The 15,327-nt window shown below is 35.8% G+C and overlaps 1 protein-coding gene across 1 annotated transcript in view; it reads left to right on the top strand.

The window, feature by feature from the left end:
- LOC110098075 overlaps positions 1-10,061 on the top strand; it is an 18,930-nt gene extending 8,869 nt beyond the window's left edge. The window contains exons 5-7 of the mRNA XM_028695019.1: positions 8,648-8,911; positions 9,028-9,132; positions 9,988-10,061. Of these exons, the coding sequence (XP_028550852.1) occupies positions 8,648-8,911; positions 9,028-9,132; positions 9,988-10,061 (443 nt within the window). The remainder of the gene's footprint in view (positions 1-8,647; positions 8,912-9,027; positions 9,133-9,987) is intronic.
- Positions 10,062-15,327: the final 5,266 nt, after the last annotated feature.

Raw genomic sequence — 15,327 nt, 5'->3', positions numbered from 1 at the left:
TTCCGGACGAGTTGATTCGACTTCTAGAATTAGGATTCAATCTAAATTTTAAAATTCCCAAAGAAAACTAATATTTTCAAAATATGTTTTCAAAATTTCACCAATACCATCAAACAGTCCATAATCAAGGGATTCAACATCGGTCGTCCATCTAAGCCACTCACCATTTTCCCTTGATCTCCCACCTATTTAAAGGCCATGCCACTCCAAGAAATATATAAATAGAGCCCCCTTTTGTCTTTAAAAAAAGAACCCTAAGCCTAAGGAGAAAAGAGAGAAATTAAAGATCGCTCTTGCCTCCTTGCCTGCTCGACCACCGTCAGAGTTCCATCAGTCCACCACTTGAGGTCCTGAGCTTTTTCGGACCACCACCTGAGGCCCTGAGCTACACCGGACCACCACCTCAAGCCCTAAACTCCACCGAATCATGACCTAAGGCTTTGAGCTCCGTCAGACCACCACTTGAGGGCCTAAGCTCTATCAGACCACCACTTGTGGACCTTAGCTCTGCAGACCACCACATGAGGCCCTCAACTCTGTTGGACCACCACATGAGGTCTTAAGCTTTGTCGGACCACCACTTGAGGCCCTGAGCTCTACCAAACCACCACCTAAGGCCTTGACTTCTGCCATACCACCACCTTAAACACTTACTTCTACTCGACCACCACTTGAGGCTCGAACTTATGTCAAACCACTGCTTGAGGCCCGGAGTTCTACCAGACCACCACCTGACAACCTGACTTCTATCGAATAGCCACTTGAGGCCTGAAGTTCCGCTGGACCACCACTTGATGCCCAGAGTTCTGCCAGACCACCATGTAACCCCATAGTTTCTTCAGATTACTAATTAACACCTAAATTTCCAAGCCACGCTAGACTTCTACCAGACCACCAAGTAAGCCACACTAGACTTATATATATATATAATTACCAAAACACCCTTCATTTGGTGGATAAGTCAACTGGCGCAGGCGGTTAAGCCAACCGCGTAGTTAGCCAGTCAAAGAGGGCCGCATCAGCCATGACCACGTAGGCAGCCGCTTGACAGCACTGGGCAAGCACGAGTAGGCATCGTGATGTGTGGGTGTACAGGCTGGGCAGGTCATGCAAGGGTCAAGAGGGCCAGTGCGAGGGCTAGGTGGGCCTGGATCACGCCGGGTTGGCCAAAGTATTTGGGAACAGTGCCGTCAGCATGGCAGCAATGTGATAGTGGGTGGCGGTGCTCAGTGGAGGCTTGTTCATGCCGACCCATGTTCGGGCCCAATTTTAGGCCTAAAAAGACCAAATTGAACATTTTGGGGGTACCCAAAATAAATTTTCAACTTTTCAGACTCTTTTTGGCAGTTTTAAAGTGATTCAGGACATCTACACCCAACATCAGAGTATATTCAAATTTCATATCACACAAAAATTTCTCCACAGGCTGCAACACATGTTTTTGGACTTCTTAAGTTTTAACATTTGAAAATATGGGGGCAACTGATACATCATCAAAAATTACCTTGATCGGGCATGAATGTTAATGTAAAAATAAAGTTGGAAACTTTCAAAATTAAAATTGGGACCATCTAAACTTTGATTTCATCAAACTTATAGTTGAATTGAACATCTCAAACATACAAACCCAACGACACCAAATTGAACCCAATATGGGCCCAAATGGGTCCAAATCAAGGGTCAAAAGCGATGTTGGAAGGTTTGAACCATAATTTGGATTAATACATAGTTTCCAAACATGATGTTCTTATAGTTGAATTGAACGACTCAATGAGATAAATCTAACGAGCCCAATATCACCTAATTTTGACATCACTAAGACATTTAAATGTCCATCAAATGGTCTACGATCAAGGGATTCAAAATCGGCCGTTCTTCCAAGCCACTCCTTATTTTCCCTTGATATCCCACCTATTTACAGGCCTTGCCACTCCAAGAAATCTATAAGAATAAGAAGAGTGCCCTTTCCTCTTGAAGAAGAGACCCTAGGCCTAAGGAGAAAAGAGAGAGCTTGGAAATCGCTTTTGCCCCCTTGCCTCCTTAACCACCGCCGGAGTTCCACCGGACCACCACCTAAGGCCCTAAGCTATGTCTGACAACCTCTTAAGGCCTTGAACTCCACCAGAACACCACTTGAGGCCTTTTGCTCTGCTGGACCACCACTCAAACCACCACCTGAGACCCTGAGCTCCACTGAACCACCAACTGGGGCCCTAAACTCTGCTAGACCACCACCTGAGGTCCTAAGCTCCATCGGATCACCAACTGAGGCTTTGAGCTTTGTCGGTCCACCACTTAAGGACCTGAGCTCTATCAGACCACCACCAGAGGCCTTGAGCTCCATTGAACCACCACCTGAGGCCTTAACTTCTACCGGACCATCACCTGAGGCCCTCACTTCAACCAGACCACCACCTTAGGATTGAACTTTTGAAGTCCAACACTTGAGGCTCGGAGTTCTGCTAGACTACCACATGACACCCTAACTTTTGTCAGACTGCCACCTAAGGCTCTGAGTTCTATCAGAACACGACCAAAGGCCTAGAGTTTCGCCATACCTCTAAGTAACCAAGAGTTTTATCAGATTACTATTTAAAAATTGAATTTCCAAGTCATGCCAGACTTTTGTCAGATCACCAAGTGACACTGGACTATAATCCTTATTTTTTACTTAATTTTAACTTTATAATTGATATTTGTAATCTGATAGCCCTAAAGAATGAGTCATCCCTTTGTAATCTACTTAAATTCTAGTGGAATCATTTTCAACTTGGCCATGCCCCATGGTTTTCCCCTTTCTAGGGTTTTCCACTTAAAAAATATTATGTTCTCTATGTTTGAGATGGATATCCCTACAATGCTAATACATAGGACTCTAACTCTATCATCACATATATTCTATTCTGAAATAATTATAGACCCTATCTTTCGTGGTTTCCTCTCGTCCTCCCATTCAAAGGATCCATATTTTTAATTTTTCCTTTTGTTTTCTCCTTTCTTCCTTCTTTCTTTTTGATGGATCTATTAGAAGATTTTCCTCCTTTGAAACCCTAAATAATACAAATATCTCACCCGTGAAGATGTTAGAAGTTTCAAATAGTTGGTTAGGGCAAATTTCTTCTTGTCGAACTTCAGCTAAGAATTCTCAGTTTCCTTCTTGCCTCATAAGGAAAACTTGGCGATGTTTTCAGATGATGATGCCCACAAGGTTTCTAAAAATTTGGAATTTTCTTTGTTTTGTTACTCCTCAGGTAAGAGACCTTTATTTGAGGTCCTATATTCGACTATGACTAAAGCTTGGAAGCTTAAAGGTTTGTTTCCTCTTTTATCCTTAAATGATGTTTTATTATAGATGAAATTCTCTTGCCGAGAAGACTATGATCTTGTCTGGATAGGAGAATAGTGGTTCTTTTTTCATAGACCATTTCTTATTAAAAAATGGTCTCTTCTTTTTAGCCCTAAGAGGGAGGAATTTTCCTTGATTCCTCTCTGGATTAAAATCATGGAACTTCCTTTGGTTTGTTGGACCCTTGAAATAATTTCTAAAATTGCTAGTTTAGTCAAGGTATTGATAGCAGTTGATGCGCTTACTATGGAGCAATTATGTCTCACATTTACTCGGGTATGCGTGTTGGTTAATAAGGAATCCCCTTTTTCTCATGAGAATAATGTTTTATTGATTATTTTATAATTAGTTTAAAAGTGATTTATGACTGGAAACTGTCTCCTTATTCAGGATGTGGCTTAATTGTTCATCCTTATTCTCTTTGTCCTTCTCAACCTAAGGTTTCCCCTTTGGCTCAAGAGAAAAAAAAGGAAGTCAAGGAAAAAGAGCTTGATCAAACTCATGTAGAAGTAGGGTTTCTATGAAGTCTTCTGCTAAAATCTGGTTGAGAATAAATTGACTAGGAATAGAAGTAGAAGTTGGGTGGCTAAGCGTGACTCATCCAGTCTTCCTGAAATATCTGATTCTTCTTTTAAAAATAAACTAGTAAGTAACAAGACAAATGGAACAGATTCTTTGGTTGTTTCAATTTTAACTGTGGAAGCTGTGAATACTGTTATTCCAAATTTTAATTCTCCTACTGATTCTTCTCCTACTGATGTTCTGCCTTCTTATTTTCATGTTTTTGAAGTTACTAGATGGACAAGAGGATGAATTGTGAAAACTTTTTGATAATAATTAAAACCTAAGTAGGAGTTCTAATTTTTTTGATGCTTTTAAAATTTGAACATAAAAATAATTTAAACAACTTTTCTTTCACAAATTTTCCCAAGCAATTATTATGAAATAAAATGCACGCAATAATAAAAACACAATAAGGAAAAAGCACACCGAGATTTTTATAGTGGTTCGGTCAAACCATGACCTACATCCACTCCCCGGAGTCCTCCGCTCCGGGTATTTCACTACAAGCAATAGCTCTCCTTTTGCCCCCCTTGGCAAGGCGGAGAAGCCCTTACAATACTCCCTTTCACCAACCCGATGTGGCGGAGTGCCAAACTCTGTTTCCACCCTCCTGGCGACAGCAGAGAACCTTCTCATTTTTATCCTTCCTGGAGAAGGCAGAGTACCTCGAGGTCACGGATGTAGAAGAGCCTTTCCCCTTTAAGATCCTCCCACAAATTCTTCTAGGGCCACAGGAGGAGCAAGATGCAGCAAGTTCGGAGCAACCGTGTGATCTCCCTCACACCTCTTCTCCCTCAGAACGCTCACCTTCTCCTTCCTCTCTCAAACCCTAAAAAACTTCTCAAGATCTCTCTCCCTCGGAATCCCTCTCTAATCACGTTCTCCTCTCTGATTCACACCCTCAAAATATGACAAGTTTTACACATAAAAATGGGATCCAAAATCCTTGAGATTTCAAAAGTAGCCGTTTCTATCGTACAGTACAGTTTCTAATCATGTAGTACGATATGTATAAACATACTTTGTCCTAGATGAAGTGGTATGAACAGTTCAAAACATTCGTACAGTACGATATTGAATCGTACGGTACGATCCATAACAATTCTGTTAGTACAGGACGATAGTTGGGACGATCAAACATTGTCTCTATTCATCGTATGGTACGATGTACATCGTACAATACGATGAGACAAAACCCAAGAGATCGTCCAAGATGATCTTCGGGATGATTATAGTTCATCTCTGTTTATTGTATTGTACGAACGGGTTCATACAGTACGATGTTAAAATTATAATTAAACCAGGATTTCTTGCACTAATCATGGATTTCTTGCACTAATCACGGGTTAAACTAAGTAAGTATTTAAAATAAATCGTACCGTACGAACGATGCAAAAATAACTTAAGTTAAAACGATGGCTAGGGTTTTGGATTTGAACATATCATACAGTATGATTACATTCGTACGGTACGATCTATTCACAGAATCATCCTACAAAGCTCTGATCGTATGGCATGAAATAACATCGTACAGTACGATCAACAGAGAAAGAAAAACTTTAAATTTTTCATTTAAAAACACTCTCCCCCTATGTGTGTGCATGGTTGCTCAGACTTTTATGCATGTTATGGCCAGACTTAAGAAAATAAAAATAAAATAAATAACAAAATACATTGTAGACTCATACTCCTAATCTACCCATTCTTGAGTCTTCCTATTGTCCTGAGTAGCTTTTGATCTTTCCTGAAATGTTAGTACTCACGGACAATAGCTAATAATATTCAATGAATCTCAAGATAATTCAAATGACATTATTTGTCATCATCAAAATCTCAAACTCGGGGTCATGGGTTGCAACAGTTTTTGGTATTGTTACTAGCAATAATGGTAATTTTGATTTGCATAAAAATAATAAATTTCTTATTTTGAAATCCAAAGTGTCAAATGATCTTTTGAATCAAGGAGATGGTTATCATCATTCTTTATTAAATGATAATTAAAATAAGGTTTTAAGTGATTTTGATTCTAATAATCAGGCGATTATATGACCGCCCATGGCTTCAGGTAAAGGGATAAGAGCAAAAATTTCCAGGAAGGCTACAAACTCTTCTTCTAAATAATCCTATTTTTTTTTTAATATTGCATCCTGGAATGTTAGAAGCTTTAATAGTCTTGATAAAGTTAATTCTTGTAAGGATCTTATGAGTTCTCTTAACGTTGATTTATTTGTATCCTTGAAGCTAAAATTAATTTGGCTTTTGCAAAGAATCCCTAGTTCTTTTCTAGGCATAGGATTTTTTTGCATAATGAAGGAAGTTGTAAAAACTATAATTTTTTCTAATCTTGGGAGAATTTTGATTAAATGAATTGCTTCTTTCTTTTCTTTTTCTCTTATTTTTTCAACTGACCAGTTGATCCATGCTTGTTTAAAAGTGGGTTCTACTTACTCCTTTTATATCACTGCGATTTATGCATCAAATAATCCAGTTGATAGACTAACGTTTTGGAAAGATATTCTTAATTTTTCCACAAATATCTCTTCCCCTTGGGTCCTTATTAGTGATTTCAATTGTTGTAGATTTTCTAATGAAAAATATAGAGGTAATTTTTTTCCCAATAATAAGTTGTGGGATTTTAATAATCTCATTTTTAAAATTAAGGTTCAAGATCTTTCTTTTGTGATGTATTTTTACATTTGGTTCAATCAAATAACTAATTATCCAATTCACACTAATCTTGACAGGATTTTGGTGATTAAGTTTTGATTGAATGAATTTACTGCTTCTTATTATAAGGTGGTAGATCCTAGGTACTCTGATCATAACTCGCTAATTTTTTAAATATTAAACATTTTAATATGAATTATTATTTCATTTTAAAAAATTATCATTGTTTTAATCCAATTTTTTGGGATTTACTTATTGGTGTTTTTGTTTTCCTTCTTTTGGTAGTCAGATTTGTGATCTTTATAACAAATTGAATAAGCTTAAAGGATATATTAAAAATTAGTCATGGGTTTCTTCTAACTTTATTTCTAGTAAATTGGTTAGATTACAATTAGTTTAATAAAATCTATTATAGGATATTCAAAATAATGTTATGGATGCTAAGCTGAACTTGGATTTAAAAGCGATTAATGCTCTTTTGGTTCATTACCAATCTCTTTGATATTCTTGGCTTATTCAAAGATCAAAATCTAGATGGCTTTCTAATGGTGAAGATGACTTAGGTTTTTTATATTCTAAGATTTGTAGTAGATAGAATAGTAATTTTATTAAAGTTATTTCTTCTTCATATGGTTTAATTTCTAGTTTTATGGGTATTTCTGATGCCTTTGATTAGCATTTTAAAAGAAGTTTTAACTCTCCTACACCTCCTTTTGCTTCTAACTTTTTTATTCTAGTGGGTATTTCTATTCCTAATTCAACTATTTCATGCTTTTTAGTTCCTATCACTTTTGATGAAATTAGAAAGGTTGTTTTCTCGGCTTCCTCTTCTTCTGCTCCTAGGCCAGATGGCTATACTTTTGATTTTTAAAAAAATCCTAGGATATTGTTGGTCCTTCATCTAGTAAGGCTATTTTACATTACTTTTCTTATTGTAAAATTCCTAGAGCTACCAAAGCTACTACTATTGTTCTTATTCCAAAATATTGTCTTGCTTCATAGATTTCAGATTTTAGGCCTATTTCTTTATGCAATATTTTTTATAAAACATTGGCAAAAGTTATGGCTACTATAATACAATTTATTATGCCTTATATTGTTCATCATAGTCAGTATGGGTTTATCAAAAAGATAATTTAAATAGATAATATGTTATTAGCTTCTAAATTATTAAGGGACTTTAACTTTGGAAAAGTTTAATATTTTTGTGCTAAGCTAAATATTCAGAAGGCTTTTGATATTGTATCAAGATGTTTTCTTCTAACTAGAATGGCTTAAAAAGGTTTTCTAAAAAACTTTATAGGTTGGATTAAAGGTTGTATTGAGGAAAACGTTTTCTATATTGATCTAAATGGTTCTTTGGATGGTTTCTTTAAATCTTTCTCTAGTCTTTGTCAATGTTATCTTTTATCTCCATACTTTATTTTTCATTATGATGGATGCTTTTATCAAACTTGATTGATAATAATTCCCCTGTATTACATTTTGATGGCCTAAAAATGGGTGATATGTATATTTTGCATTTACTTTATGTGGATAATGTTCTTATTTTTTTTTATAAAGCGTTGGTTAATAATGTTATGAAGTTAAAGCATATTTTTTATTATTTCTCTAAATGTTATGGGTTCTTTGTTAATCATAATAAAAGTAAGGTTTTTTCCTCAAAGGATCCTATTGAGAAGGAAAATATTTGTCATGTCTTAAGTATTTCTAATTCTCATATTGGTATGAATTATGCGGGTCTTCATATTTCTATTAAAAGGCTTACCGATTAAGACTTTCAACCTTTTCTTGATAAGGTCACTGATTTTATTTTGGGTTAGAAGGCTTTGCTAGAAGAGTACAATATCTTAAATTATATATATATAATTATATTGCTTATTAGATAAGAGGTAGGATTATTCTTAAATTCATTAGAAAAGCTTGTTCTAACTTTCTTTTTTATGGCAATTTTAATTCTAAGAAGATGCATGTTTTTACTTGGAAAGATGTTTATAAGCCAAAATGTTTTGGGTTTTTTTTTGCAATCCAAGATCCCAAGCTTGGTTCTAAATAATCCAATTGTGGTAGGTAGTGCTTATGTTACTCATGAGGAAATGAGTGAAGATGCTCGGAATGACAAAGAAGGTTATGGTCTATGGATTCTTGTAAATTATGGGACAAAGAAGATAAAAAATCATGCCAGTAAGAGATTTTATCCCCGTTTAGTTGAGGCTGCTGTGAGCAAAGAATCTGAATTGGTAAAGGAAAAAGAGGCAGAACCGGTTATTGCTACTAATGCTGAATCTATTTTTGAACTAGTTATGGGTGATTTGGATGCCACTCCTTCTCAGGGTGATCTTGGACATAATTTTATAAATATGGCTAAACTAATGGTGGACAAGGTTTTTATTCCTTAAAACATTCCTAAGATGATAATAAGTTTAAAGTTCAAATTGACATTGCTGAAGATGGTGAAATATCAAATGTGGAGGAGGTGGTATCTTTTGAGGCTTTTGAAGGTAATGGTGGTCCTATTATTGTTTCTGAGAATGGAGGATCTGCTGAAGTTGGAGGTAAGGATGGTGGCTCCTGTCAAGCTAAAAAAAAATCAAAACAACTAAAAGGCCTTGGTATGATTAGTTCAAATTTTAGGAGCAGAAAACTTGATATGGAGATGAAAGGTATGACGGGGATTTCATCCCCTATTTTTCATTAATGTCATCTATAGCCTTTTGGAACTATAGAGTAGCGAGGAAGAATAGTGCTTCTCTATATCTCAAAGAGTTTGTAAAAGTGCATGGAGTTTTCTTTCTGGGTTTGGTGGAAACCAAATTATCTTCTATTAATAGAAATGAAATCAAATTATTGATTGGGGATGGTTTGGAATATTTTCAGTGGCCTCATATGGTTTGTCTGGAGCCATTCTAGTCTTATAGAATTCCAATATGGCTGATTTTATTGTTGTTGATTCTTCTTCCCAATTGGTAATTGGTGATTTAGATATTATTAACAAAGGTACATGGAGGATAGCTTCTATATATTCTAACAAGGATGTGTATAAAAAGAGAGATTTGTGGGAGAGGTTGGAAAAGCATTCTACCATAGACGTACCTATGGTGGTGGGAGGTGACTTCGATTGTCTAATTTCCTAGGAGGACAAGAGAGGTGGGAAAAGATTTTCATTTTCCCAAGGGCCAAAGGAGATGAAGTATTTTTTGTCTATTAATGATTTTCATGAGGTTGGGTTCATTGGCCCCAAGTTCACTTGGTGCATTAATAAAGTTGGGCTCAGATTCTTGAAATACTGGACATATGTTTTCTTAACTCAACTGCTTTAATTCCTCCCATCGTATGGTGGTTAGATATTTAGCTAGAGTGGCTTCAAACCATTGTCCAATTCTACTGAATCTCCTTGATTTTTAATTCAGTGATTAAAAATAACATCAAATTTGAAGTTGTTTGGGCCTCCGTTCTGGCTTCTTTTGCTATGGTGAAGAAATAGTGGAACAAGGTTTACCTTGGGAGCTCTTCACAAATTCTTAATAGCAAATTTAAAAGAGCTTTGAAATCTTTGTTTTACTAGAGTAGATCCAAACTCAAGAACTTGATTTAATTAAATGATTCTCTTTTGAATGACATATTGTAACTTTAAACCAAGGAATTGGACATTGGATTTCTCTTGGAATAGGATTTCGGAATTCTCAATGCTAAAGTGAATGAATTAAATTCAACTATGGCTTAGTTGACTTCATGGTGGAAATAAAGAGCGGTTAATTGGATGGTGGAGGGTGATTGAAACTCTAAGTTTTTCATTCTTATGCTAGTTCAAGGAGAAATTCAAATTGCATTGTTAAAATCAAAGATGAGAATGGTGTGCTAATGGAAGAGCAAAAGCAAATTGAAGATGTATTTTTTTGGTTCTTCAATCATAAGTGGAAACAAAGGAGCTACAATTTGGATGGGTGGCCTTTGACTTTGAATTGTTTAAGTGATGATGACAAATGGGTGTTAAATAGAAATTTTACAGTGGAAGAGGTGGAGTTGGTTTTGAAGAAAACTGGTGGAAACATTACTCCAAAAAATGATGGTATCTCCTATTCTTTTATTAAAACATATTGGGACATTATAAAAGTAGATTTTTGGAATGCTATTAATCACTTTCTTTATTTTGGAAAGTTGAATGAAGTTTGGAAGGATGCCTTAATTGTACAAATTCCTAAAGTAAGCAATCTGACGCGTCCTTTTAATTATAGACTAATTAGTCTATAGAATTCTATTTATAAAGTGTCGGCTAAGGTGATTTTAAATAGATTGATTTCTATTATTCCTAAACTGATCTCTGAGGAGCAAGTGGCGTTTCTAAAAGGGAGATCACTGTAGGATCATGTGTTGGTTGCTCAAGAAATTTTCCACAAATTTAGGTATTCTAGATCTTCAAATGGTCTAGTTTCATTCATAATTGACATGGAACAATGATATGATTCTTTGTGTTGGTCTACTCTTAGGAATGTTTTGGAGTATTTGGCTTTCCTTTCAAGTTCTCCAATATAATATTGGAGTGTGTTAAAGAACCAATGTTCTCTTTGATAATTAATGGAAACTTTTTCAGAATGGATTAAAGCCAGGAGTGGATTCCATCAAGGTTGTCCTTTATCTCCTCTTCTTTTTATTCTTTGTTCTTAACAGTTATCTAATGTGTTTATTCAAAGCTCAATTGGGATTAGTATTTGTTTAGGTGTCCAAGGATTTCAGATTTATTGTATGCAAGTGATGTTATTATTTTTTTGAGAGGCCAATAAGAAGGCTGTGAAGGAGATTAAGGGGATTCTTAATGACTTTTGTGATTGGACTGATCAACATATCAATGTTAACAAATCAGCCATTCTTTTTGGTAAGTTTTTTTTTTTTGAAGAAAGGCAAATTACATTAAAAGAAGAAAAACCTAATACAAACTTGAAAGCAAAAGCAAACCCTTTAAAACTACCATAATGGATATGCGATCTACTAAATTCCATTTTAGATCCATTGGGGTGATGGGGATACCAAATAATTAAACAACCTAAAAGGTTGGTTAGTATCCCAGCTTTCCCAAAAGATGGAAAATGAAACCCAGTAAAAATCCTATATTTCATCATAATGGTTTTAAAAAGGTACATGAAGCTTATAAGCAAAATAAGTAAATGAAAGCTAGTTACAAGAAAAATTAAAACATCAACTAAACCAGCTATCCAAACACCAACCAGACCCCCCTCGATCTTAGGGTCCAACAAGCTCCAATCAAGAGAAGAAAATGCTGTTGTTGCATCCATACAACCGATAACAACCACTATATTTCAATGTTGAATCATAATACCATCAACCATCTCAAGAAGCCAATAACCTGCCTCAGCAATGCCAGCACCAACCAAACTGATATTCATCATCACTCTCATCATATTGACAAGAGAAAACACAAAAAACTTCAAATCCTTCAAATCTTTAACCAATAAGACTTGATCATCAAAGAAGAACTAAAAAATAAAAGACCAAACAACTACATCATCATTACAAACCTCAACCAACAACCTCCTCAAAATAGTTGTTCCACGGGTAGACCCTTTAAACGGTCCAAATGACGTAGATGAAGCAATAACAACAACTCCATCATAAATAGGCCAAGAAATGACCTCAAACAAATCTTGATCCTCCTTAACAAAAAAATAACTTTTGGTAAGTTTGTTAGTAGAAGGGAAAAGAGAGTTATTACTCGCATTATGGGCTTTAAATTACTGAAAGAATTTAATTACCTTGGTGTAAAAATTGCTTCGAGGTGATTAGTGGGAGCTGATTTTCAATTCATCATTAACAAATCATTGAGAATGCTAAATATTTGGGGTTGCAATTTTATTTCTTTTGCCAAAAAGTTTACTTTGGTTAAATCTATAATGCTTTCTTATCCCACTTTTCATAGCACTCACTCTTATTCCAAAAGAAGTGATGGAGGAGCTTGATAAATTGTGTAGGAGCTTCATATGGAACAAGTCGAATTGAAGATTGGGTTTACATTATGTCAGCTGGAAGGAATTGAAATTACTAGATGGATAAGAGGGGGGGTGAATTGTGAAAACTTTTTGACAATAATTAAAACCTAAGCAAGAGTTCTAAATCTTTTCGTTGTTTTAAGAATTTTAATACGAAAAATTAAACAACCTTTTTTTTCAAATTTTCCAAGGCAAATATTTTGAAATTAAAAAAGTATGCAGTAATGAAAAAACATTAAAGAAAAAACACACCAAGATTTTTATAGTGGTTCGGTCAAAATATGACCTATGTCCACTCCCTGGAGTCCTCCGCTCTGGGATTTTCACTACCAACTATAATTCTCCTTTTTCCCCCTCGACAAGGCGGATAAGCCTTTACAAACCTCCCTTTCACCAACCCGGCGTGGCAGAGTGCCAAACTCTATTTTGACCCTCCTGGCGACGGCAGAGAACCTTCTCGTTTTTCTCCCTCCTGGAGAAGGCAGGGTACCTCGAGGTCATGGATGTAGATGAGCCTTTCCCTTGGAGATCCTCCCTCAAATTATTCTAGGGCCACCGGAGGAGCAAGATGTAGCAAGTTTGGAGCAACCGTGTGATCTTCCCTCACAACCTCTTTCTCCCTCACAACCGCCTCACCTTCTCCTTCCTCTCTCAACCCTAAAAGAACTTCTCTAGGAGCTCTCTCCATTGGAATCCCTCCTCTTAAGTACCACGTTCTCCTCTCTTATCTCTCTCTGAAAAAATTACTTTTTTGATACATAAAAATGGGCTCCAAAAATCCCTGAAATCTTCAAAGTAGCCATTACGTATGCGTACAGTACGTTCTACAATCGTTTACAGTACGATCTTCATAAAATGACTTCATTCTTGGTTATGAAGTGGTACAAATAGTTCAAAAATGTTTGACCCAATTACGATACTAAATCGTATGGGTGATACATGACAACAAGGTTCGTTACAAGATGATAGTCGGAGAATGAATCAAAACATCATCTTCTGTTCATGTATAGCATATGAGATGGTACATCGTACAGTACGATGAGCAAAAACAACTGATCGTCTCGGGAACGATATCCGGACAATTATAATTTCGTCTCTGTTCATCATATTGTATGAATGGTTGTACTGTACGAGTTCAAAATTATAATTGAAGCCCGGGATTTCTTTCTACTAATCACGGGATTAAGTTAAGTATTATTTAAAATAATCATACAGTACGACAAGTTCGTATCGTATGAAACGGTGAAAAATTACTTACCTAAGTAGTTAAACAATATGGCGAGGGTTTGGATTATGAACATATCGTACAGTTGTGTATATATATTTCATTATGATAACGCATCTATTTACGAATCGTACCTACAAAACCTCTGATCGTACGGTATAAATTGTAAAGTAATGATCTTCAAGAGGGAAATTTTGTTTACATTCTACCTTTAAAAACCTCTCCCCTGTGTGTAGGGCATGGTTGCTCAAGTGTTATGCATTTTATGGCCAGACTCAAGAAAATAAAAATGACCAAAATAAAAAAGGAATACATTGCAGACTCTTACTCTAAATCCTACATCCTTGAGTCTTCCTCTCGTCATGAGTACTTATCTGATCTTCCTGAAATTGTTAGTACTCACGAAGACAAATAGCAAATAATATTCAATGAATCTAAGACAATATTATTTATCATCATCAAATCTTAAGCTTGGGGTCATGGGTTGCAACAATCTCCACCTTTCCTGTGGTTGCAAATAATAGTTGTTGTAAGCAAGTGTTTAATGCATGCGTAATTTTTTAATCCCGTAAAAGAAACAAAACAAATTCTGTAGAAAAAAAACCACAAACCCAGCAAATACCTAGCCTGCCCGAAAGACAATAAAAAGGAAGAATTCAAGAGCGAGCGTAAAACCGCAAAAACAATACACAAAGATATTAACTAACAAGATGTAAAAAAAATTCCTTGCTTTAGTACAAAATTAAGTACCAAAAACTTGCAATTGCAGTTAACCATCGAAGAGAGTAAGAAAGGTACACACACACACAATTTCTTTCCCTCTTCAAAGGTTTGGAGCAGGCATTAATATATAAAGAAAGAAAAAGGATCAGTAGCAACCACCTTAACCAAAAAGAAATTCAGGTACAAATTCGAACAAATACATCTAAAAGGAGACCGTATGTTGATAATGGATCGAGAAATCATGAGTACATGGGTTTTGCCCTAACGGGTGAGAAGAGACCAGGGAGATCCCCCCGGACAAACCAGATCAAAATCTTTCGTGATGTTTGTTGGTGTGAGAAAAACTTGGAGGAATATCTACAAAAAAAAAAAAAAAAAAACGAATCAAATGTCAATTAAAAAAAAAAAAGAACCACATTCAAATCAAAAGCCTTTTTTGTTAATGGGGCATAAGATATCGTCGCACCGTAATAGGGCCTTGCCTAGAAATACCATTTATATAAAAAAGGCAGTAAAATTATTAATTCAATTAAATCGGTTCTCTTCTTGACGAAAAATACAAATCTGATATGCCCAATTCTGGTTATGCTTTGGATTTTCTCTTACATCTATCCAAATTAAAACTTTCAGGTGTTGATCTTCTCTCGTGTTCCTGTCAATGTTGTTCCTGAATGATGAGTGGCCTTTGAGACAGCTCTGAAGTTGGTCGAAGCGTGTCGAAACCAAAATCACTACCTATGTTGCCTGAGGAGCCGTGCTCAAGAGGTGGTGGATGTGACTGACGTCCGTGAACGTGCTTG

Source organism: Dendrobium catenatum, unplaced genomic scaffold, assembly GCF_001605985.2.
Source record: "Dendrobium catenatum unplaced genomic scaffold, ASM160598v2 fragScaff_scaffold_621, whole genome shotgun sequence".
Taxonomy (NCBI): domain Eukaryota; kingdom Viridiplantae; phylum Streptophyta; class Magnoliopsida; order Asparagales; family Orchidaceae; genus Dendrobium; species Dendrobium catenatum.
The sequence above is the reverse complement of the archived record's forward strand: the minus strand, read 5'-3'. Positions and strand labels throughout refer to the sequence as shown.